Below are 25386 nucleotides of genomic sequence, written 5' to 3' on the forward strand. Positions count from 1 at the left end.
GTCTGTGCTTTTGTCTTTTCCATCTCAAGGTATTCTTTTCATTAATCAAAGGCCAAGGTTTGTCTGCTAACTGGAGTTTGAGCTGCAACAACAGGAAAAAAACAAACTAAGGAATATAAGTGGTAGTAAAAAAAATGTATTTCTGCTTAGAGTATTTCAAATAATTATTGTAATAGAAAATATTGAATATTGTGATCCTTGAAAAATTCAAATCCTTACTCTAGAAACTGCTACGATTACATTATAATAACAGAGAAAATACTATTTCTTAAAATATCAAGATGGAACCATAGTGATATTTACTTTGTAACCTATATAGATGATATATTACATTAAGGCTCTATTTACTACATTTGATTGCTAAAATAGAATGCTATAGCTAATATACAAATTAACTCTATATGTTTAATTATATGCTATTTAATTTGATAGCTATGTAATCATGGAAACATTACTTGATTATTCTATGCTTCTAATTCTTCATTTGGGAAACAGAGACAATGTAGCTACATAAAATTGTACTTCATATTACTAAGAGCTTGAATAACTGCAAATTTCATCTATCTTATAATGTCATTGATTTCTCAACCGTTTTTATGTAACCTTACATATTATTTACAATTTTTATTAAGAATATTTTGAATGAATTAAATACTTAATTTTTCTGAACTTTTGGTTAAACCCTCATAATTAATAATCTTGGTATTTTTTTCTGGTTGAGACTCATATAATTATCTATAGTATTATTCAGGGCCTATAACACTTTTCTTTCTTCACTGTCTATCACCATGTATTTATTTAGCTATTACCAGTACCTATTTGTAGTATACATTTACAAGATGAAAAACGTAGCTCTGATGCTATAATAAAGAGAATCCCTGAAAAATCAGGAAAATTATGATCCAAGATTTTTTTTTCAGAAGGATCACAGGCATTTATTTTTCTATACACAAGAGCAGTAACAAAGGTATTCCTTATCCAGAACTTGGGAAAACTGGTTCACTTTGGATTCCTCGCTTATGCTTTTGTACGTTTGTATTTGCCTCAGAAAACTACACATAACATAAATATAGAGAAAAGTTTAAAAGAAAATTTAAATCAATTTTTCTTGTATGAGACAGAGTCTTATATAGCATTCATTGGTCTATGTGGAATGTGCTATGTAGATGAGGCTATGTAGAACTCAAAGAGATCTATCTGATTGTTTCTGCCCCTGAGTGCTGGAATTAAAGACATGTGCCACCTCACCTGGCAACATCTTTATATATTATAAGATTAATGATGATTTTTCTCACAAATTATCAAGAGAAAAAAGGAAAGATTTACATTAGTAGAGGCTCTCTTTTTTTTAATTGCTCAGTTTTTTTTTTTCCTCTCAGAATTTTTGGAAAGAATTACTTGGGTTACTTTCAATTTGAAACCTTTAACTATACCAAAAGGAGAATACAATTCAGTTTATTATATCAAACTGAACATTTTCAAGTCCCTTTCTTACTTATAGCTGTAGTTAAATGGTAGACCACTTGTCTAACACAACAGTGGCCCTGGTTCAATAACTAAACACTATGAAAATATGAATGATAAAAGTCCTTATCTGGCAAGTAATATAACACTAAGAGACCATCAAACACTTTAGTAACATGGAAAAATATTAAATTGTTATATAAAATAGATACTTTAAGGTAATGTCTGGTAAACTGATGGTCCTCTAAGTAAAGAAGTTGAACAATTAACAGACCTTGAGCAAGTTGCCTTTATCTTTGAACAGGAGATCTTTTGTGGTATGTCAGACTGAAAATTTCTAAGAAACACATCTTCAACTGTAAGAAAATATAGCATACTTATAAAAAGCAAGGAGTGGGAAAATTGATTATCTCTATGTAAATATATTGAGGTATACATTTTTAAAAAATAGTGCATTTTCTAGACTATGTGGGCATTTAATATTTCTTTTAAGGTCTACTAAATAAACTAATTAAATGTATAAATATCCTGTTATGAAATAACAGTTTAAAATCTGATACATTTGTTTATGCTGTGGAACATTTGTTTAATAATGTAAAGATGTGTTGCATTCTTTTATGTTGCTTTGTAAGCTCTGTTACTTTGCCTGTCTAAAACATCTGATTGATCTAATAAAGACTTGAGTGGGTAATAGCCAGGCAGGAGAGGGATAGATGGGGCTGGCAGACAGAGAGAATATATATGAGAGATCTGGGAAGAATATTGAGGAGTGGGAAAAGGAGAAGGAGAGAGGGACTCCAGGGTCCAGTCATCCAGCTACACAGAAAGCCACAGATTAAGAAAAAAAAAAGAAAGGTATATAGAATAGAGAAATATAAGCCCAGAGGCAAAAGATAGATGAGATAATTTAAGAAAAATCTGGCTAAAACAAGCCAAGCTAAAGCTGGGCAATCATAAGTAAAAATAAGTCTCCGTGTGTTTATTTATTTGGTAGATTAGTAGTGGGTCCCTCCAAAGAGCCAAAATAATGAAAAAAAAAAAGAACATTTTGGCACTCCAACATGAGGCTTGAATATTCCTAGTGCCCAAAAAAGCTGGAAAAAATGATGTGGCTCTTTTAAGAAACTCTACCTTAGACTTCTGGTCCCATTGGCAGTGGGACTAAGATTTATTCCTACTGCTTGCCCTGACTTTTTGGGAATATATTTTTTTGGAGGGATATCTTACTCGACCTAGATATAGTAGGGAGGGCCTTGGTCCTCCCTCAAAGCAATGTGCCTTACTGTCTCTGCGGAGTGGATGGTGGGGGGAGGTAATGGGGCAAGGTAAAGGGGACAGGAGAAGGGGAGGGACTGGGAACTTGGATTGGCACATAAAATGAAAAAAAAGATATTTTAAAAAATTAAAAAAAGAAACTCTATCTAAGAACAAAGCACTTAAACAGCCCTTTCCACACTTTATACAAATAAAAATCTAAGTGAAAAATGCCTGTCACACTGCAGGACACAAGCATTCCATAGCTGGGGGTTGCATACAGTCCCTGGTCAAACTTACCTTCAACCTAGCTGAGAACTTTAGATTTGGCTTTCACCAAATTAGAAGTGGACAGAGTCAGCCTCCAAAGCTGTGCAGAAGTCATAGTCATGTCTCTTAGCTAAGAGTTTAAAGGTTCATGTGAACAAAAAAGACTAGCGATATGCAAGAAGACAGATCCAGATGAAAAAAAAAATCTTCCAAAAGGTTACAATGTGTATAACAATGTGAGTAGGCTTAAGAAAAAAATTATATAGACAGTAAAACAAAGAAAGAAATATATTAAAAACAATCAAGTGTTTAAAGAGAGAATTAAAAGTAAAAAAGAAAAGGTCACATTGAGATAGGAAATATACAGAAAGTCTGGGTTCTGTATGTTATTGCGTTGCTTTTGAATTTTTTGATTGCTGAGAAGCAAATGATAGCTGCTAAAGCAACTGGAATTGAGAGACTACTGAAATAAATCAGCCTATATACTTTAAGAATGCCTTAACTTTAACATGGAAGTAAAATTATGTATCTGTAAAGTGAAACTTGAAAGATGTGCTGCTTTGGAGAATAGGTTTTGTTTTTGATCCTACATGAGACAGGAGACTGTAGCTTCCTTCAGGATCAATAATGGATCAAGTTTGATCAGCGGAGACCTACTGAATCTTGACAGGTGATATCTATCAACGAAGGCTACAGCTGATCTTCCCAGGACTTGGTCATTATCTCAGTTTTATCAAGGACCCCCTAAAGATGCCTTCTTCCACAGACAACAGGAAGCAATATAGAGAACACAATGCCCACATTCCCAAGAGATAGGATGGGTGGTCTTTGGTTATTTGGTTTATTATGGATTTTTTTTATCATTTAAAAGAATATAGGAATATACGATAAAAGGACAACTATTAATCTCAGATATTTTGCATTGACATGGCTTTTGTTATATTTATACAAATTGAAAGTAATTTTTGTTATACTGTACATATGTTTCTACTCTTGGTTAGGGTAATGTGCTTACACAGATCATTTAAAATGCAAAGCATAATTAAGAAATGAGGTTAATAGTTAATCAGTAATAATTAAACTTGTAGTCACCTTAGGTTTTCAAGGTTATAAACAAGTATAGTTTAGACAGATAAATGATCTTCATACATTCAAAGGCTATAGAATATGACATTTAAAATGTTTTATTAACATAGGGCTTTTCATGACAGTGAGATACACCTGCTCCTGCAATCACCAATTTACTTCATTAAAGAATGATGAAACTATATATGGAGTTTACTTTCAATGAGGGAAGGCTAGCCATTTGGGAAAGTAACTGCTCTTGCCTTAACTACTTGAGAGTATGCTGTATAGACTGCCCATGCAGGACTCTCAGCAAAGTGACTCCTGCACATTGCCAAAACCAGGTAGGACAATCCTTCCAACTTTCTGCTTCATAGAAGAGTCTGCCAGAGTCTGTCTATGCCTGTAGGCTTAAGATGGACGCCCTAAAATTTCAGAGAAACTTTGGATGACTCTTATGGCAGCCGATTTCTCTATTGTTAGGTAATATTACATCCTTCTGAGGCTTTTCATGGAGTTGAAGTCTAGATAGTTATATGTGCAGTTTTCCTTAGTTAGGATAGAAAGTAAATCAGGTATAAACTTTTGGATTACCTAAGATAGATAATGGAGTATTTTCTCTAAATTTGCAAAATACAAATAGACTAAATATTGAAAATGTAATACTTACTGGATAACTATTTTGTTGTAAATAGTTTTATTATGTTAAAGTTAAAACCTTTCATTTTTATTTAGACAAAAGAGGAAATGTTGTGGAATATTAGCTTAAAATGTGCTTAAAAAATGGGGCACTGAACTGAACAGAGAATTCTCAACAGAAGAAGTTCAAATGGCCAAAAGACACTTAAGGTCATGCTCAACTTCCTTAGCGATCAGGGAAACGCAAATCAAAACAACTTTGAGATACCATCTTACACCTGTCAGAATGGCTAAAATCAAAAACACCAATGATAGCCTTTGCTGGAGAGGATATGGAGTAAGGGGAACACTCATCTATTGCTGGTGGGAATGCAAACTTGTGCAACCACTTTGGAAATCAGTGTGGCGATTTCTCAGGAAATTTGGAATAAACCTACCCAATGACCCAGCAACACCACTCTTGGGAATATACCCAAGAGATGCCCTATCATATTACAAAAGCATTTGTTCAACTATGTTCATAGCAGCATTGTTTGTAATAGACAGAACTTGGAAACAACCAAGATGCCCTTCAATGGAAGAATGGATGAAGAAAGTGTGGAATATATACATATTAGAGTACTACTCAGCGGTAAAAAACAATGACATCTTGAATTCTCCATGCAAATGGATGGAAATAGAAACCACTATCCTGACTGAGGTAAGCCAGACCCAAAAAGATGAACATGGAAAGTACTCACACATAATTGTTTTCTAGCCATAAATAAAGGACATTGAGCCTATAATTCGTGATCCTAGAGAAGCTAAATGAGAAGTTGAACCCAAACAAAAACATATAGTTCTCCTCCTGTATATTGTAAGTAGACAAGATTGCAGGGCAAAAACTGGGAACTGGGGGCGGGGTGGGATGGGGGAAAGGGGAGATGGGGAGAGAAAAGTGAGAAGGGGAGGATGGGAAGAACTTGGGGGAATGGGATGGTTGGGATAAAGGAAGGGCAGATATGGGAGCAGGGAAGTATATATCTTAATTAAGGGAGCCAATTTTAGAGTTGGCAAGAGACTTGACCCTAGAGAGGTTCCTTGGTGTCCAGGGAGATGTCCCCAGCTAGTTCCTTGGGCAATTGAGGAGAGGGAGCCTGAAATGGCCCTGCCCTATAGTCATACTGATGAATATCTTGCATATCATCATAGAACCTTCATCTGACAATCGAAGGAGATAGAGACAGAGACCCACATTGGAGCACCGGACTGTGCTTTCATGGTCCAAATGAGGTGCAGAAGGAGGGAGAACATGAGCAAGGAAGTCAGGACAGCAAGGGGGGCACCCACACACTGAGACAATGGGGCTGATCTATTGGGAACTCACCAAGGCCAGTTGGACTGGCTCTAAGAAAGCATGGGATAAAACCAGACTCTCTGAACATGGCGGACAATGAGGACTGCTGAGAAGCCAAGAACAGTGGCACTGGGTTTTGATCCTACTGCATGTACTGGCTTTGTGGGTGCCTAGGCTGTTTGGGTGCTCACCTTCCTAAACCTGGATGGACGGGGGAGGACCTTGGACTTCCCACAGGGCAGGGAACCCTGACTGCTCTTAGGGCTGTAGAGGGAGGGGGAGGTGAACGGGGGAGGGAAATAGGAGGCGGAGGCGGGGCGGAGGCAGAAATTTTTAATAAAAATTATAACCTATAAAAGTGCTACATTTGTTTATGCTGTGAAACATTTGTTTAATAATGCAAGGTTGTGTTGCATTCTTTTACGTTGCTTTGTAAGCTCTGTTACTTTGCCTGTCTAAAACACCTGATTGGTCTAATAAAGAGCTGAGTGGATAATAGCCAGGCAGGAGAGGGATAGATGGGGCCGGCAGACAGAGAGAATAAATAAATACGAGAAATCTGGGAAGAAGATTGAGGAGTGAGAAAAGGAGGAGAGGGGGACACCAGGGTCCAGTCACCCAGCTACATAGAAAGCCACAGATTAAGAAAAAAAGGAAGGTATATTTAATAGAGAAAGATAAAACTTTAAAACTATGCTTTCATTTGGCCAAGAATACCAAAAGAATAAACTAATATTTCATTTTTTTCATACCAATGCAAACAGAGGTTCACTTGAGAGAAACGGAAAGACAAGAAAAAACTCTTTAAATTCTAAATATTTTATCTGAGCAATACTCTTTTATTACTTATAACTACCCAATATGAGCTTTAATTTTATATAAGAAAAACATAAAAACCATACTTGCTGTTTCTACGAAGATGCTGTCTCTAGGGAAAAACCATAAAACTGTTCTCTATCAAAGTAAAAGCATTAAGGAGATAATTTTGTACTTCTTTTTTGATTATTTGAATCTGTGCTTCACTCTAAGTGTATAGTTGAATTCATTTACTTATTTAAAAAAAGCAAATTACATGAAGTTGAACATTTGCACAGACACTGAAGTCAAATTTAAGTTTGTTACCCTTGTCTATTGTATAAAATGCAATGTATATCAACTGAATTATGCTTTATTGATAATGTGTTGGTAAAGTTACACAAAAATAACTGTACTTCGTTATTGTCAAAAATAGTTCTCTATGTACTTAAGCATTCTTAATTTGTGAATATAATTCATACTAGAGGAAATAATTGTTAAAATCATAAGTTTATTTATTATTAATAAAAATAAGATAAACAGATGTTAAACTAAAAGTTATAAAATCTATTAGTGGGTTTTGCTTTCTTACATGTCATCAAAATATCTCAAGTGTTATTATTCATTTTAAAGTAAATGAGAGTTTAGAATGCCAAAGCTACTTCAAAAACCCTTCTTAAAAATATCAGTGTTTTCAAAGTTGATTTTGGTTAAATGGTTTCATTCACAATACTTAAGATTAATTTTGATTGCTCTTCTTTTTTCCCTCCTTCCTTCTGTCCCATCCCTTCCATAATTCCCTTCACCTTTTCTCTAATGTGAATAGCCAAACAAGGGTACATGTGAGCGATACTTATGTAAAAATCTACTAGCTTGCTTGTGACTAGGTTTACATTTACGAACTATTCAAACATTACTAAGAAAGTAGAGAAGTAGAATAGTCTATTACAGCCTATTCGGTTAGTTTTTCCACTCACCAATGTATAGAAGATGAATATTTCCTATTGAAAATCACACTACAGCCTTTCCCATGTAAAATAAATAATACTGGATATTTCGTCTCCACTATTCCACAGTTTACATATTCATTAATTTTAAACTAAAATCAATAACCTAATGCTAAAGTTACAAGAAACTGAGGATGAATTTGAAATGCATATTTATGTAAACTTACCTTAAATAAATTATTCACAGCACCTGATGATACAGCAAACTTCATAACATCTGGTAGTTCAGCTTCAACTATAACATCAAAACTGTGGAGTGGAATATTTGGATTGGAAAGAATCTTGAAAGGAGAAGGATCCTTGATGCCAATTGGATTCTGGACCCCAAAAAAATCTTTTAAAAAGCCAGATTTTTTGGAATCAAGGGCATCTGTTGACCCAGTTGCATACTTAGAAGTATAAGGGTCCATGTACCCAGTAGTATTTTGGAACTGAGCACCAATATTTTGGCTATCAAAAATTATATAAGCTCTAACAAATTCAAGTGGATCATAAAATTCAGAGGTTATAGAAAAATGAGGATAAGAAGTATGATTTGTGCCAGTAATAAAATGTGAGATATTTCTATAAACAATTTTAAGAATAGATGATGATATAGAACTGGCTTTTAATTCATTATCAGTTAGAACGTTAATATTGCTGGTACTAGAAGAATTATGATCATTCTGAATATTTCTGATGATAATGTTGAATCCATTTAAATGACTAAGGAAATGTTTATTTTCTGGGGCATAGTTTTTTCCAGCAGTAAATTGAGAGCTAATAGCAGCAGTACAGGTGATGATGTTGCTAGTATCAACGGCATTGATAGTGCTAAGTGCAAAGCTGGTTATACTAGCGTATTTCTTTCTGCCAAAATAGTTTGGGCTGACTAGAAAACTTGATCTTACTTCATATGTAAACCCTGCGATATCATTAAGGTCTGAATAATATTTTATGGCAGTTGTATGTTTGTGATTAGCAGTGCTAGAAGGTTCTGTGTTATAGTTAGAGTCAGACATATTGTTAGGTACAACATTGTGGCTAATAGCATTACTGGGTTTGGTATTATAGTTAGACTCAGTATCTTTTGGGAGTCCATGGCTATTTTGGGGGCTAGGGTTGTTCTTAGGATCAGTTTCATTTTGGATGAAGTCAAAACTGTTGGAAATTTGTCTAATAGTCTCAGAGTAAGTATTGTTTCCTTGTCCAGTGTCATTTCTAGGAAAAGAATCATAGTTGGAACTAGAAATATAGTCCAGCACAGTTCTATTTTTGTTTCCAGAGGCAGAGTTTGGAGTTGTGCTACGCTTGGAGTCAGCATTATTGTGCTGATTGACATCTTCTGCCAGATCAGGAGCATTGCCTAAATCAGTGTAATATTTCAAGTTAGCATCACTGCCGGAGGCCTTATCAATGGCAGGGTCAGATTCGTTGTTATGATCAGTTCCATTTTTAGAGTCACCATCCTTGATGGAATCAGGTCCACTTGTAGGCCCAGAAGCACCACTAGGATCAGAGCCACTATTGTTATCAGTATTATTTTCAGAGTTTCCATCTTTAGGATCACTGCCATCGGGGTCAGATTTATCTTTGGGATCTTTCTTATCTTTGTTGTCTTCATCTTCAGTGTCTGTTTCATCTTCAACATCTGTTTCCTCTTCAGTATTTGTCTCATCTTCATGGTCTGTCTCATCTTTGGAAAGAAGTTTGTTTTCAACATCAGCCTCATCTTTGATATGTCTAGCACTGATAAGTTTAATAATGCTATCATCAGAATTATCCTTATTTTGAGTTTGGGCAGTAAGACTGAATTTGCTTTCACTTGCAGATAATCTTTTTGGTGTCGACATTATGTGGCCAGAGGCACTATGCTGGCCCATGATTTTTTCAGATTTTATAGGAATGGTTTGGGTAGCGGCAGATTTCTTAAGATTTTGGAGAGCTGAACAATTTTCACAATGTAAATAAGAGGTGGAATCCAAAGAAGATTTAAAATCTTCCCTGTGCAGAGAGCAGCGGATGCCCACACAACGCTTAGGATCCAGGGATCGAGATAAAGGGCTATTTCGAGAAGTCTTCACGTGTCTACCAGTTTTAGAACCCAAAGAACATTTAGAATCTGAGGAAATTTGGCTATGTAAAGGTGAGTCCGAGTCAGAATCATCAGAATTTGTGGAGCATTTATGAAAAGAAGAGTTACTGATTTCCATAAAACATCTGGCACATCTTTGAGTTCCCACATCCAAAGAAGATGTAATACTTCTTCGAGTCTTCTGTCTTGTGACAGACTTAGAACTCTTAGAAGTTGGGCTGCCAACAAGTGATGATACATTAGAGGTGCAAGTCTCAGAACTTAGAGGAATAGGCGTAATTTGATACTTTAAACTCTCAAAACCATGGGCATATCTATACTCCCTGCAATGGCGCTTATAGACAGATATTTTCCGGCTGGCTTTTCTGTGATACTTCTCATCGGTGTATGTATGAGAGTCTGGAGAAAAACTATAGCCATGTTTTTCCTTTTTTTTCCCCTGTGACAGCTGCATGGCACTGAGACTTGAAGATGCCTCTTTGAATCTCACAGTTTTGTCTTCATTCTTGTATCTTGTTAACTGACTTCTGCAAACTGAGAGAAGAATAATATATGAGCAAGAGTAAACAAATATATAATGAATCTAACTTTAATGTTCACATTACAATAGAAATCTGTGTAAACAAAACAATTTCCTTCAAAGTATTATGGTGAATTTTATTTGATTTTTAGGGGGAGGCCATGACCCTAAATTTTCTTCTCAATTAAATGTCATTTGAAGCTTTTTAAGCTATAAATAAAACATGGTCATTTACTTCTGATAGTCATTTTCTTCAAGTTGACAGAGCTAACTCTTTAGAAAATAAATCACTATATAAGAATTTACAAAATGCTGTGACCAATATACTATAGCTTTACAAATTTGTTACAATAAAGCTATCTACATTGTTTCATTGTATTTCTAGAAATTTTAAGAACTTTATTTGTTCCTGAGCTATTCCATTTTTAATATATAAAATCTCCATGTTTAGAGAGAAAAACATATCCTTGTATTTGATATACATTTTGGTATGAGAGTTAACAGAATCTATATCTCCTATAGTTATCAAGAAGTTAATGTTAGCAGGGCGGTGGTGGTGCACACCTTTAATTCCATCACTCAGGAGGCAGAGGCTGGCAGATCTCTGTGAGTTCAAGGTCAGCCTGGTCTAAAAGAGCTAGTTCCAGGACAGACTTCAAAGCTACAAAGAGATCCTGTCTCGAAAAACCAAAACAAAAAAAAAAGAAGAATTCAATGTTATATCATTGTGGAAATGTAGATATTTACCAATATCTTAGCTTTAAAATTGAACTAAAATTATTGAATTTCATTATGGACAATCTTGTCATCAAGGTGCATAGGAGAGTACATGACTAAATTTTAAAACAAATATAAACTTTTTTGCCATTCCCTCCATGTTTCAAGTATATTTTTATGCATAAACATGAAATCATATTTTGGAAAGAGTTTAGGAATACTGAATGGTAATTTCCTGTTAGAAACTGGTAATAAATTTTTTACAAAGACATAAGCTTTCTCATCAAATTTCCCTTATCATCACAGGAGTCCATAAGATATTGTTAAAAATTTTTACCCTTTTTTGGTTGCACAATCAAATAGGTATACTCTGAAAGATATTCACTAGTATAAGGCATATATGATTTGCCTATAATGAAATATTTCCTCTTTGAAAGACTTTATGATTTTATTGCTAAAATAAAATAAGAGTATATTTTGAAAAGTATAAGAATTTATTCTAGTGCCCCTGATAACATAATGGTTTTGAAGATATTTGTATAATGGTGAAGATAATTAGTACCCTAAAGTAATATTCTATATAACAAATATAAAATAAAGGTGAAATTACTAATTTTCTATACAAAATCATATGTCAAAATGTTTAAAATGTAATTATTTTCTTCAATGCTATGGTCTTCGAGTACATGTATCAATGTACTTTAATTATATACTGGTATAAATTAGTGACAAAGGGTAACTACCTGGCAGAAACACACAAAAAAGACAGTGTGGCTGTATCTAATAATATTTCCTATTTAAGGTAATAGTATAGAACAGTAAGACACAATCTGTCTGGAGAGCAAATAATAAGTACACAGTTATTAAGAAGTACTGTAGTATTGAACAACATGAAAAAATTATCTATTTGTAAAAGGGCATATCAAGCATAAGATTTTATGATGATAAATTGGTTTAAATATTTGTCATGAGATACCTAACCACAAAGGTCACTAAAATGTGATACTGTACTCAGTCATGTCAATTTTTTAATTTTAAACTTATTTTGTTTTTGTGATGTATGCTTGTATGCATATGCATGCTCAGATCTGCATACCCCTGTGGAGACTAGAGTCAATGTCAGACATTTGCCTCTATTTTTCACCTAAAAATTGTAAGACTGAGTCTCTCATTGAACCTAGTGTTCACTGTTACCTCTTATAAACTGTTGTTTCTAATCATACTATCTTAAAGATCTACATGTGATTCATGTATTTTTCTAAACATTATTCTAATAGCATGTGGTGGTTTGAATAGAAATAACCCTCATAGATTCATGTGTTTGAACATTTGACCCATAGCTAGTGGCACTATTAGGAGGTGTGGTCTTTTTGGAGTATATGTGGCCTTGTTGCAGGAAGTGTGTCACTGTGGAGGCAGCCTTGTGTGGTAGTTATCTTCTGCTGCCTGTGGTTCCAGATGTTGAACCCTCAGCTTCTTCTCAGGTACCATGTCTGCCTAAACGCTGCTATGCTTCCTGCCATGACAAAAAATGGACTAAACCTCTGAAACTGTAAGCCAGCCCAAATTAAAAGTTTTCCTTTATAAGAGTTGCTGTGGTCATGGTGTCTCTTCACAGCAATAAAAGCCCAAACTAAAAAATAGTATTTAACTAATATTACCACATGTTATACTATTTTAGATAGGACTCTTAATTATAATATTTTTACTGTTGTTTGGTAACTTCCTAATTTTTTATTTATACAATTGTTTGTATTTTTATTATTTACTAATTGTTAGTAATCACTAAATTTACCACTATTTCAAAAATCATTTGATAGCTAGCCATTAAGTTGAGTTTGTATACAGAGATGAATATGCACAAATTCTTACTATCTTTAAGAAACTGATGAATATACTATGGATATAAGCAATGCTATGTTAACTTACAAATCTATCACTGATCAAGGAATTTCACAAAATGTTCTATAAATAAATTCAAATATTTTAAAAAATATTTTGTGTGTAAATGAAGCATTTATGTGTGTACTCATTCATGTTTGTTTATTTGTATGAATTGGGCATGTGGTATACATAGTTTGAAACAGTTTCTCTCTTATTATTCACTGCTGCAAAAGCCAGTCAAGCTTGTCTTACAGTCTCCAGTGATTTTACTGTCTCTGTCTCCCATATTCTTTTGGAAGAAGTGGGTTTAAAGATAAGCATTTCTCTCTCCAGCTTTTACGGTTTTGGAGATCTGAACTCAGTTCCAAGTTTTGAACAAGTTCCAAGAAAATGAACCTTAAAGAATGAGAAGTAGACTCTTAGAGAGACTTAGCATATTATAGGTGTCTGAGACATACTGAAATTTAGATAACAGGCTACTTAATGAGGGGTTCTCTCTTGAATAAGGCAATTTGAACAAAATCTGGGAGCGGTGAATGTTTTTATAATGTGCAAATATGAAAAGTCAAAGACAACAATGAAATATGGATTTTTTCAAAACAAAGGAATCATTTATATATATCCAGAAATTGAAATTCTCACTTTGTTGATCGCTTTTTCCTTATTCTGAGCATATTTATGATTATTATTTTTGACATGTATCTCAATTTCATTAGAATCAAAGATAACATGCTAATTAACATGTATCAAATAGAAAACAAAGAGTTAGGGACTGGAGAGATGGCTCAGTGGTTAAGAGTACTGGCTGCTCTTCCAGAGGTCCTGAGTTCAATTCCCAGCAACCACATGGTGGCTCACAACCATCTGTAAGAGATCTGGCACACTCTTCTGGTGTGCGGGCATACATGAAGGCAGAATGTTGTATACATAATAAAAAAATCTTTTAAAAAAAGAAAACAAAGAGTTAAACTATACAATAATTAAAATAAAGTAGATCAACTGCAAACTAATCACAGAATATGAAAATAAAATAACATGATAGTTAAATTGGAAGTTATCTATCCAAAAATAAAAAAATAAAGAGTGATGAAATTATAAGGATATTGAAGGATAGTGACAAGTGTATCAGTATACATTCTGGCAAACTCAAGGATAAAGAGAAAAAAAGGAAAATTTTTACATGAAGAAATATGGACAAAAAGTCCCCAAATCTAGGGAATAAAGTAATCTATGAATCATATAATCCCAATATAAGATAAAGCAAAAGAAATTCATACAAAACACATAATAAAAATAAATAAAAAATTAAAAACAGTAAGGAAATTATTTATGATGCATAGAAGAAATCACTGCAGAATCCTCAATAGAAAGATTCAAGGGAGAAAAGAATCAATTGACATATTCAAAATACTGGAAATAATAAAAACTGCTAACCAAGGATATTATGTCATGCAAATTTGTTTTAAAAAGTAAATGAAGAGAAATATTTTATTGAGCAACAAAAGCTTATAGAATCCATATAATTCTGGATATTATATTATAGGAAATTGTTATATTATAGGAAATTATTATATTATTGGAAATTATATTATTATAAGAAATGCAAAAGACAGTATTTCAAATAGAAATAAAGCATGAAAACATAAAAATGCAAACATACTAGTAAGAGTAAATATATGAACTAATACGGCCTATTTTAATACTATATCTGTGTTGAGTAAATGCCCTTTAATCCTATTATAAAAGACAAAACCCAAAGTACTAAAGTAATTATTTAATGTTAGTGGTTATATTAAAATATGCGAATTGTGGTATCAGTATCACAGTGTGTGAGTATAATGGAATGTGTGTGTCATTTACAATTAAATTTATGTTCTCAATCACCTTAAGATGGATGTTATAAAAACTGTTTTACGTAAGTGTGTCTCGTGGTAACGTTAAATAAAGTGTGTTATATATGTGATGCCACTCTTAGGCATATATTTAAAGGACCAGATACCTTACTACAAAGATACTTGCATATTCATGTTCATTTTTGCCTCTCTATTCACAATTGCTAGGAAGACTAATAATCATAGACAACCATCAACTGAAGCATGCACTTCAGTTTGGTACTTATACACAATTGAATATTACTCTGGTGTAAAAGAAAATAAAATGAAGAGTACAGGTTTTAGAAGAAATTATACAGAACTGGAGTCACCAAGGCTCATAAGACAAATTCTATATGTCTATGTTTAGATTCTAGATTTTTGTTTTGTGAATTTAACCTGGAGTAAAATCAAAACCCATAAAACTGGAAATGGACCTTGTGACATATTTAGAGAAGAGAGGATAATAAAAATAAAGGTGAAAGGAAAGAAGTCGCTTACTAGAGGTAGAATGGCACAAGCAAGAAATGGACTAAAGCGGATGAGAAAATAAGAGCTCAAAGGAGGAATTAACAAAAATTAAATGTGTATGAAAAAGCTGCACTGGAACCTATTATCTAGAAACTCAAATAAAAAGATAAGTTGAGGGGCAGGAGAGATGGCTCAGTGGTTAAGAACACTGCTCTTTCAGAGAACCTGGGTTCAATTCCCAGCACTCACATGGCAGCTCACAACTATCAGCACTGCTTAATATAGGGGATTCAACACCCTCACACAGACTTTAATGCAGGCAAAACACAAATGTATATAAAATAAAAATAAATTACTTTAAAACATAATTAGAATGGAAATGTTTTATGAAAAAACAATGGGGAATATTGGAAACAAAAGATTTAAGTGGGGACAGGGACAAGGAGTAGAAGAAAGGAGGGATTAGGGTGGGTTAAACAAAATCAAGAATGCATTAAGCAGCTTGATGAAACTCCACTAGTTTGTTAATTATTTAATATATATGCATATATATGTGTGTGTATATCATGTATATATAGATATATACTTAAATGGAGTTTGAATCGGAGTACCTCATGGGTGAGCAATGCTGATTTCTTAATATATGGACTTAGTGAAAATTTCAGTATCAGGCATGTATTACTTTCCTCCAATGAGAAGTACCAACGAGAGGTACCCAGAACAATAAAGAATATATCTATTGTTCTTGGTTGCCCATCTTAACTAGATGCCAAGACTCTATTGCTGAAGACAGTCCACATTCTACTTGTAGGGCAAAGAAAAATTCCTGAACCGAACATGAAACTACCTTTCTCTTGTCTGGATTCACAGTGCTACAAAGTGCTATGTGGGCTCTCTGGTGAGAAAAATTATCAATGGTCTTATACAATATTGTACTCCTCACACTACAATACTAACTCACCAGGCAAGATATGCCCACTTATACATTAATGACAAGATGGTTTATGGAGTCACCAAACACTTTCTTGATTGGATTTGAGGCTTGCCTTACAGGAGGGAATTATGCTTGATTCTGTAAACATAGTCAAAACTCCATTACTAGAGAAATCAAAAGCCCTGGCAGAGGAAGAATCACTTTTCATTGTGAGTGTTGTAAGTTGCCCATATGTTAGTGGATGATCTTGTGCATATGTGCAACAACTATTGGACTCAGTGTGTTATAAAACATTTGTAAAGAAGATATGAAATAAGTAGAGAAATGTATTAGAGTAAGAGAATGGGAAGATGGGTATTATAAGATACATTATATACATGTATGGCATATTCAAAAACAAATAAGTAGAAAAATGTAAGTGGAATGCTTGGGAAAATGAGGGCATTTAAAAGAACATTTCTGTCTGTTACTATGGCTACCTGGAATGGTGAACCAAGTCACCCCACAGAATCATAATTTCCCCAAGGAATCATACAGTGGAAGTACTGGTTTAGGCTTGGTGATAGCCAAAGGGAAAACTTGTAAAGAGATTTCACATCCCACCACCATGACAACTTGTCAGATCACCATGCAGAACTGACCAGAGTCAAGGCAATACTAAGTCAATTATGGACATAACCATACCTTGACCAGGACTTAGTTATGTATACCTCTTGCCTTCTATTTAAAACTTAATCTGTTGGAGAATGTTATTTTAAGGTGTGTTCCTTTTATTTATGCTATGGAACATTTGTTTAATGATATAAAGATTGTTGCTTTTTTTGTTTATACTGCAATTGTTTAATTAAGTGAAGCTGTGATTCTTTGCCTGTCTAAAACACCTTAGTGATAATAAAGAGCTGAAGGTCCAATAGTGAGGCAGGATAGGCAGGCTGACAGGCAAACAGTACAAATAGAAGGAGGTAGGAGGATATCAGTGACCAGTAACCTAGCCAGCCAAGGAGTAACAGTGAAAGTAAGATATACAGAAGTAAGAAAAAGAAATATCCCAGAGGCAAAAATAGATGGGATAATTTAAACTAAGAAAAGCTGGCAAGAAACAAGCCAAACTAAGGCCGGACATTCATAACTAAGAATAAGCCTCCTTGTATGATTTATTTGGGAGCTGGATGGTGAGCCCCCCAAAAAAACTAAGAGTAAAACTTCACACAACATTAACCTTATGTCAGAATGCCAAATATGAATTTTGCAGGGATTTCACTGGATTTCTTCCACTCTTCCCAATTTGATCACATTGACTAAATCTCCTTTGCTTGTTCACCATTATTTAGGTTCTTTTGGTAAACTTATTGAAGATAGGTGGCTGAACCAGATTTGTTAGGAATTCCAGGGGCACAGGCTCTCATCCTAATTATGGCAACAATATTAGAAGATGGAATCTTTGGGAGGTGATTAGATTAGATAAACACATTCAAGTGAAAACTCATGGTTTGAATCCTAAATGATTCAAATGACAAGTAAAAGATATCAGAGAATACACAGTCAATTATTTGTTTCATGTTCCTTATTTGTTTTTGTATCACCTTAGGACTCTGCTAAACAAAATGCTACCACAAAATGTACCCCTAAGAGTTGCACCTTTAGAACAATGTTACAAAAAGGGTGGAAGAAGAAGGAACTGGGATTGGTATGTAAAATAAGATTGTTTTAAAAATAAAAAAAAAAACATTTTTTATACTGTAACTTGCTTAACTATAACTATACTGCATTATAGTAACACAAATGAACTAATACACTAAGACCTATCTTCATTGATATCATTAAAGCAGCTGCCTGTCCACTTGTTTTATTTCCACAATCTCAATAAAGTTGTAAAGTTAATTCTGCAAATTCTAAATTTACTGCTACTGCAATGGGAGAAAATACATTTTATAAAAATGTAGCTAATTCAGATGATAAAATGATATGAATACATTAAATACTTTTTAATTTATAAGTACTGAAAGATAATCCAGGTCAGAAAAAAATGTAAAAACTTTAAAAGGAAAAAAAATATGTACAGGTAATTTTTAGATGTAGATACACTGGAAGTGCTTTACCGTTTTTTCAAATAAGCACTCATTACATCAGATGTCTACTCATAATTTTTGATGATTTTATCACCCTGTGTAAATATTTTGGGGCAGGTCAATTTAAATTCCAAAAAGGAAGATAAAAAAGATAGGGTATTCTTGTTTGTCTCTGAGACTTGGAAATAATCTGACTCTAAGCTTGCTTTTCTTGGCTGGCTTTGTTTTTCTAACAGAAAGCTGCCACTGTATTTTGCTTTGGTTTTTTATTATTGACTTCATATGACCTTATAACCTAGACCTGAATCTACACTCAAATTCTAATAGATCTGCTCTTTCAGAATATTAAGCTGTGTCAAACAGAAATCACTATACTCAAAGAAAATAAGTCAGAATGTGTGTCAGAATTCAGACACTTCTATATGTACCCACAAACTCAGAAAACATGATGAGTGCTTCACTGTTTCTAGGTCACGCATAAATGCTTACAGGGAAGGATTTGGCTTTTAATTAGTCTGAAAGCAAGATGTTAATAATCGTTATATTTGTAACAGAGACTGGTTGCATTCCTAACTTGCAATTCTTTCCCATATTGTACACTGAGGAGAGCATACCACAAGGAGTGTAACCACTACTGATATATTGGACTTTGGATCATCTCTGGGGAATGGCTCATTGCTGTTGCCTTGTATTCAATTTCAATATTAGTGTGTTTTATAACAATGCACTAAGATCCCAACTTACTTTATTTACTGGTCTAATAATTAATACAGAAATTTGATTGCTAAATGCAGCTAACCCCAGAAAAGAAGCTGATCATCAGATTATACTATGAGTGATGAACTATCACATACGGCCACTTTTAAAGGTTTTTTAAAAAGATTTGTGACTTGTACTTCTGGTTGTCTACAAATATTCTACAAAATGCTTTTGTTACATTTGCATACAAGTAAATCAAGAGAAAAGATCTTGATAAAGTATCAGATAACTGAAAATATAGCAGATATTGATGATGGTATACACTAATTTTATAACAATATATTATTATAAGCCTTACAAATCTAGGCATAGGATTCTAAATAAGAATTAATGATACTTGCTTTTTACAATTGTTTCTGTTAGTTTCTCCTATTTTCTGAAGGAAAACTTAATTGGCTGGTGATTCGAGGTGCTATAAGTTCATTAAATTTATTTTGCGGATAAGCCTAAAATCACAGCAGGAAGCACTGAATATGAAATGGTAGGGGGTAGTTTTAGTTCTAATACTTTCAACACACATTCATGGAATGTAAAGCATTTCAAGGTATCAACTGGTATGTTGATCAAAGAAAAACACCTGGGTCCATCAGCTTTTAGGCAGCTGTTCTGAAAACAGACAGAACTAACTTAAGTGAACTATACTAAAAATTAAACTAAGGAAAGTAAAATCTATGGTGAGAAGCCACAGTTAGAATCCAGTTAACATATATTGTCTGACTAATATTTGTTTTACTTAGGATGTGTTTTCAAGGGCAACAAATGTCCCTTCTGGGACTATATGTATGGCTTGTGAACTCTATTACAATAAAATCTGAGCATGCAAGGCTTTCAGGTCAGCTCAAACTTAACTGTTAGTTACCCTGTGACTGAATTGATGGCCTGAAGTTTTTTTTTTAAGATAGACTTTTCTGGTAAGGGGCTTTTGTTCTAACTAGATGAGGGAAGATTAAAAAGTATAAACTAGGATCATTTATTCAGTTTCTATCTTGCCATATAGGCGTTTTATTAGTAACAATTTTCAGGAAAAGACATCTTGGAGAAGGTCTAACAGAGCAAACTGCATACAGATTTATTAAAATCATTCCTTAAGCTTCTGTTTTGAAAGGTTTCCTTTACCCTTGACTGGTGTCTGAATTGGGTTTGGAAAGAACTTAATAGTGTTTCAAGAATGAATTAGCGACATGTTGTGCCTAAATTTTTTTTAAAAAATGGCATTTGTTAAATATATATTTCTTATTAATAAGTACTATATTTAATATTCATACATTCATATAATTTTGGATCCAGTCTACTCACTTTCTCCCTTCCAATCCATCTTCTACACTCTCCAGCTTTCCCTCCCAACTTCATCTGTCTTTTAAGTTTAATACCCTCTGAGTACACTTAGTATTGCCTATATGTGTATGTCTGTGGGATCATCTACTGGAGCATGGGTAGTCTTTCATAATGTGTAGCCCTAGCCACTCTGAGTTTATATGTACAACTATGCTCTCATGATAGGCATATATTGTTTTGTTATGGATAGTTACTCCTTCTGGCTTTTATTTTTTTTTCATCCCTTCTTCTGTAATGATCCCTGAATGTTGAGAAAGGCAGTGTAACACAAAATTTCATTTAATGTTGAGCACTCCAGTCTCTTATTCTCTGCACACTAACTGGTTGTGGGTCTTTGTACTAATTCTCATGTAGTGAAAAAAGAAGTTCTTCTGAGGACGGTTATGAGATTCACTAATCAATGGATATAAAGATAAGAACATAGGAGACAATTTAATACTGTATTAATTTAGCCTAATAATAGCATTAGGGCCTATGACCTAGCCAGTCACTGATTTTTGCCCTAGTTAGTGGTGCAGGTAAATCCTAAAAAGCAACTTATACAGAGTATACAAAGAAAAGAGGATAAAAATCTACAAAAAATTTCTAAGGGAACACATGCAAAATAGCTGAATGAAATAAGGAAGTAATGCAGGATAGGAAAATGGTGTTCAATAAGGAATTACTGAAGAATACCAAAGTAAAATGGAAATGGAAACCTCACAAAAAGAATGGGTGAGGGGAGGACAGACTAACAGGGCATAAAAGCAAGTAAGAGGACTTGGAATACTCAATCAAACAAATGTCTGTGAGCAGAATTTATGCAATCTTGGGGACATTATGAAAAGACAAAAATCAATGAATTTTGAGGAGGGTAATTTAAATACAAATAAGAATAAAATGGGAAAATAAAGAACAGACAGTTGGGGAAGTTTTGGGTTTAAAATATGGACCGAAAGGATACTGGTTTGAAGATAAATATATGACCTGACAGCATAAAGAGTTTCATTTCTCAGGAGGTTGAAACACTACTAACCAGTCAAGTCCATGGTTTTGTGGAGGCAAAAAAATAAAAGAGTAAATATGGAAATGATATAGTACAAAGCTATATCTGGCACACTGCTTAGATCCAATGTGACAGTTCCCAACAACTTTTCACCTCATTTAGTACTATACAGTCCTAATTTACCCCTCCCAACTTAGCAGTACTCTGCTGACAAAACTTTATCATACAGTACCATGAGAGATACTCTGAATATGGCTCACAAAGGGTCTTTTTGGGGTGCTGAAATGCCCACACAGCAGATTTTATTGAAATGATGTGTGGTATTGTTACAATAATAAGCAGGAAGCTCAATGGCAAAATTACAATCTATACATGAAATTATGGATCAGTTTAAACTGATTTTTACAATAGTGTCAAAAACACTCCATGCAGAAAAGAATAATTTTATTAACAAATGATAACAGGGTAAGGTGCAGCCACTTGAAAAAAAAGGTTCTCTTACATTACACTATGCCAAAAAAAAATCCCCAAATAGACTAATTATTTAAATGTAAGATACAAACCTATGAAGCTCATAGAAAAAAAAGTTAAAATAAATAAAAACATTTTTGCTATTATATTTACATAATTTTCTCCTTCCCATGTATTCCTCTTTGCTCTCTTTCAAATTGGTGTCCTCTTTATTTTTTAACTATTTTTTAACACAAACTGTTCAGTCTGTATAATGTTATCTCTATGTACACATTAACTTTCAAAACAGTATATAACTTTGGGACAATTCATTAAGTAACAAATATAGGTTTTGATGCAACTTCACTTCTAGGTATATTACTGGCAAGAAATGAAACATATTCCATTACAGAATCTTTTAGAACATAGAGTAGCCTTATATGTGCGATGGAATGAATCCAAATGCCCATCAATGTACAGGTCTACAAATAAAAAGTGATAATGCCTAATATGCATTGTTGTTTCAATCATAAAAGTTAAGATACACACTATAATAGAGTAATCTTTGATTAGTTATACTAATTAAATGAATGAAGTCATAAGGTAGAATTCATCATATGATTCAATTCATATAAAATAAGTAAAATAGGAAATTTGACAAAAAGTTGATTAGTTGTTTCAGAGGGAAAGATAGGGTAGGGGAAGATACATAGGTAATAGGTACAGAGTTGTCACTGTACTAATAAAATACTCTAATAGAGTTGATAGTTGCATGTATCTGTGAATATATTAAAAAAAACACTGAGCTTCATACTTTATTGGGAGAATTATATCATAAACTATTAAAAACACATTATAGATAAGCATTTGGAGTTTAACCAGCATTGCAGGAAAACACCACATACTGCAAAAAAAGTTCCTGGGTTGATTATATATATACAAATATATCATGTATTTTATTAGACTTTATTTCATGTCTTTTTGGTTGTGCTGTTTTTTCTTTGTAGTAAATCATATAATTAAGTATTATTATGTATTAAGTACTAAATTAAGTATTATTGTGTATTATATTACTTTGCAACCACTCTATCTCTTCAGATTCTGAATTTATTTTTCAAAATATTAACAAATAGCATGACTAAATTCTCAGACAATTTCTACTGCATATACTCACCTCTGTTATCTTTTTGCTGTACAGACTTTTGCTCTTCAGTTTTCTTTTCCTCACCAAGCTTAGTAGGCAGGGTAAGAGGCCTCCAAAAACCTAGAGTCATATTAAACAGACTCAGTTATTTCCAATTACTAATAAAATAATATTATGCAAAATAATGTTTACTACACAATATTGGGGATATTATGTTAAGGTGTATTACTTTTGTTTATGCTGCATTTGTTTAACTCTGTGAAGCTGTTACACTTTGCCTGTCTAGAACACCTGATGGTCTAATAAAGATCTAAATGGCCAATCGTAAGGCAGGAAAAAGGATAGGCATGGTTGGCAGGCAGACAGAATATATAGTAGGAGAAATCTGGGAAAAAGAGTTGCTGAGAGGTAGCCCAAGAAGAAGGAGGACATCAGGGGACAGCCATCCAGCTACACAGTAATCCACAGAGTAAGTAAAAAAAAATTGCTTATAAAAACACTGTCTATTATGGCCTAAGAACACAATGTTAAATTTAGCTACCATCATCCTGGAATAAATAAAAGGATTTTTTTCATACTTATTTGGGAAAAAAGATTTAAGTATAAAAGACTAAGTACATCAGCTTTTAAATTACCTTTCCTCTCTTATAAAGTTGTCCCTGAAGTTTCTTCATTTTCAAGGAATAGTTTGCATTTATCTGTTACTCATGTTTATTGTATAATAATATAGAAGAGATAAAAATTACCTAAAGCAAGATGATATTCTTTTTTTTTTGAAAGTGAAATAAAAATCTGGTATTATGATGTTTAGTCTCTGAATTTCTTATTAGTTTTTTAAAGTGGTTTAAGACCAAAATATATCAAAGTTACTGACATTTGGGAAAATGTTATGATGCCATTAATAAAGCTTATAATGTATTTTTTAAAGGCCACAAATATTTTAGCATACCTGGAGGACGATTATCCTTTCTGCGAGCACCAAGTCGGTGTGCTTCATTTTCTGAATCATGATGGTCAGACTTCATGAGATGTTCTTCTCTTTCCTTATCCATTTGAAACCCCTCATTGTCAAATCCTTTCTCTTTCTTTATGGGGTGTCCTTTACTTTCAGGTTCATTTTTATCTCTTTCATTTCCAGCTTTTTCCTGATGTTTTTCAGAAGTGGAGTCTATTTGATCTTTTCCAGTGATACTCTGAAATGTTTGAAGGTCACCCTGACATTTTCCAAAGCTATCTTGAGGTACTATAGACCGAAAATGATACTTTCCAGAGCTATCCCAGTGTCCACTATGACCAGAATCTAACTGTTCTATTTTAGCATCTAACCACTGCTGTAGAGACTCAGACTTGTGAATCACCTTGAGTCTTTCCAAATTACAGGTACTTTTGCATGCTTCAGCTTTCTTTATGTGCATCACAGAATCAGAGGACATCGCAGGGCTTTCAGAGTCTGAGGTCACTGTTCTTTCAGACCAAGAATCCTTTGTGGGCTTGTTATTAGCAGTGCTCATATGAAATGTTTCTGTTTCCATGAAACGTTTCATAGCTGCTGAGGCTAGCACACATCTTTCTAAATCTGAGTCCATCTCACTTGATTCAGAGTCAGAGTCCATCAGATATCTCTTAGATCTTTGCTTTTCCACCTGTATCATATGTACCTTAGACGTTGATGCTCTATCTTTTTCTGTACCTGAGTCTACTGCATAACTCTCAGAATCAGGTATCATCCAGAAAATTTCAGTGTCCATCATTGTTTTTTCAGATTCCATTAGACGTTTTATGGAATCTGAAGCCATTTGACGTTTTTCTTCTTTCTTTCTTTCATTATTAGAGGCTGAGTCTCTTTCATAGTCAGAATCTTCCAGGGATTTCTCTGAGCCTGAGAGCACCCAGTCTTTCAGAGATTCAGATTCCACCTGTTCAATTCTCACCAGCAGCTGCTCTGTCTTGGTCAAGTCTTCAACTGAGACTGAACCCATTTGATAACTTTCTGCTTTTAATGGTTGTTTTCTAGAGTCTGCATCCCTAGGGGACTTTTCTGAGTCAGAATCTACTCCCCATATTACTGATCCAGAGCCCTTAGATGGTTCTTCTAACTCAAAATCTGAGACAACACCTCGGTCAGAGTCAGAATCAATTGCACATCTTTCAGAACCAGAGTCCATAAGAGGAGTATCACTTTCAATAATTGTTAGGTCTTCGAACGTTTTATAGTAAAAAGAACTCCCCAAAGTTTCAGATGCATTTGTATCAGGACTTTCCATTTTAGATTTGTTTTCTTCATCATGTTCCGATTTAACTGCTCCTTCATCACTTCAAGAAAAACAAACATAAATGCATGAT

General features: G+C 33.8%; 1 protein-coding gene across 1 annotated transcript in view; it reads right to left on the minus strand.

Annotated features, from left to right (window-relative positions):
- The window catches only part of LOC121443438, a 110570-nt gene extending 85758 nt beyond the window's left edge, over positions 1-24812 (minus strand). The window contains exons 1-3 of the mRNA XM_041645195.1: positions 23993-24812; positions 23074-23163; positions 7998-10438 (exon numbers count right to left, since the gene is read on the minus strand). Coding sequence (XP_041501129.1) covers positions 7998-10438; positions 23074-23163; positions 23993-24812 — 3351 coding nt within the window. The remainder of the gene's footprint in view (positions 1-7997; positions 10439-23073; positions 23164-23992) is intronic.
- Between the last annotated feature and the right edge of the window lie 574 nt (positions 24813-25386).

This window comes from Microtus oregoni, unplaced genomic scaffold (genome assembly GCF_018167655.1).
Source record: "Microtus oregoni isolate MIOR12 unplaced genomic scaffold, Mior012 000107F_000, whole genome shotgun sequence".
NCBI classification, from domain to species: Eukaryota; Metazoa; Chordata; class Mammalia; order Rodentia; family Cricetidae; genus Microtus; species Microtus oregoni.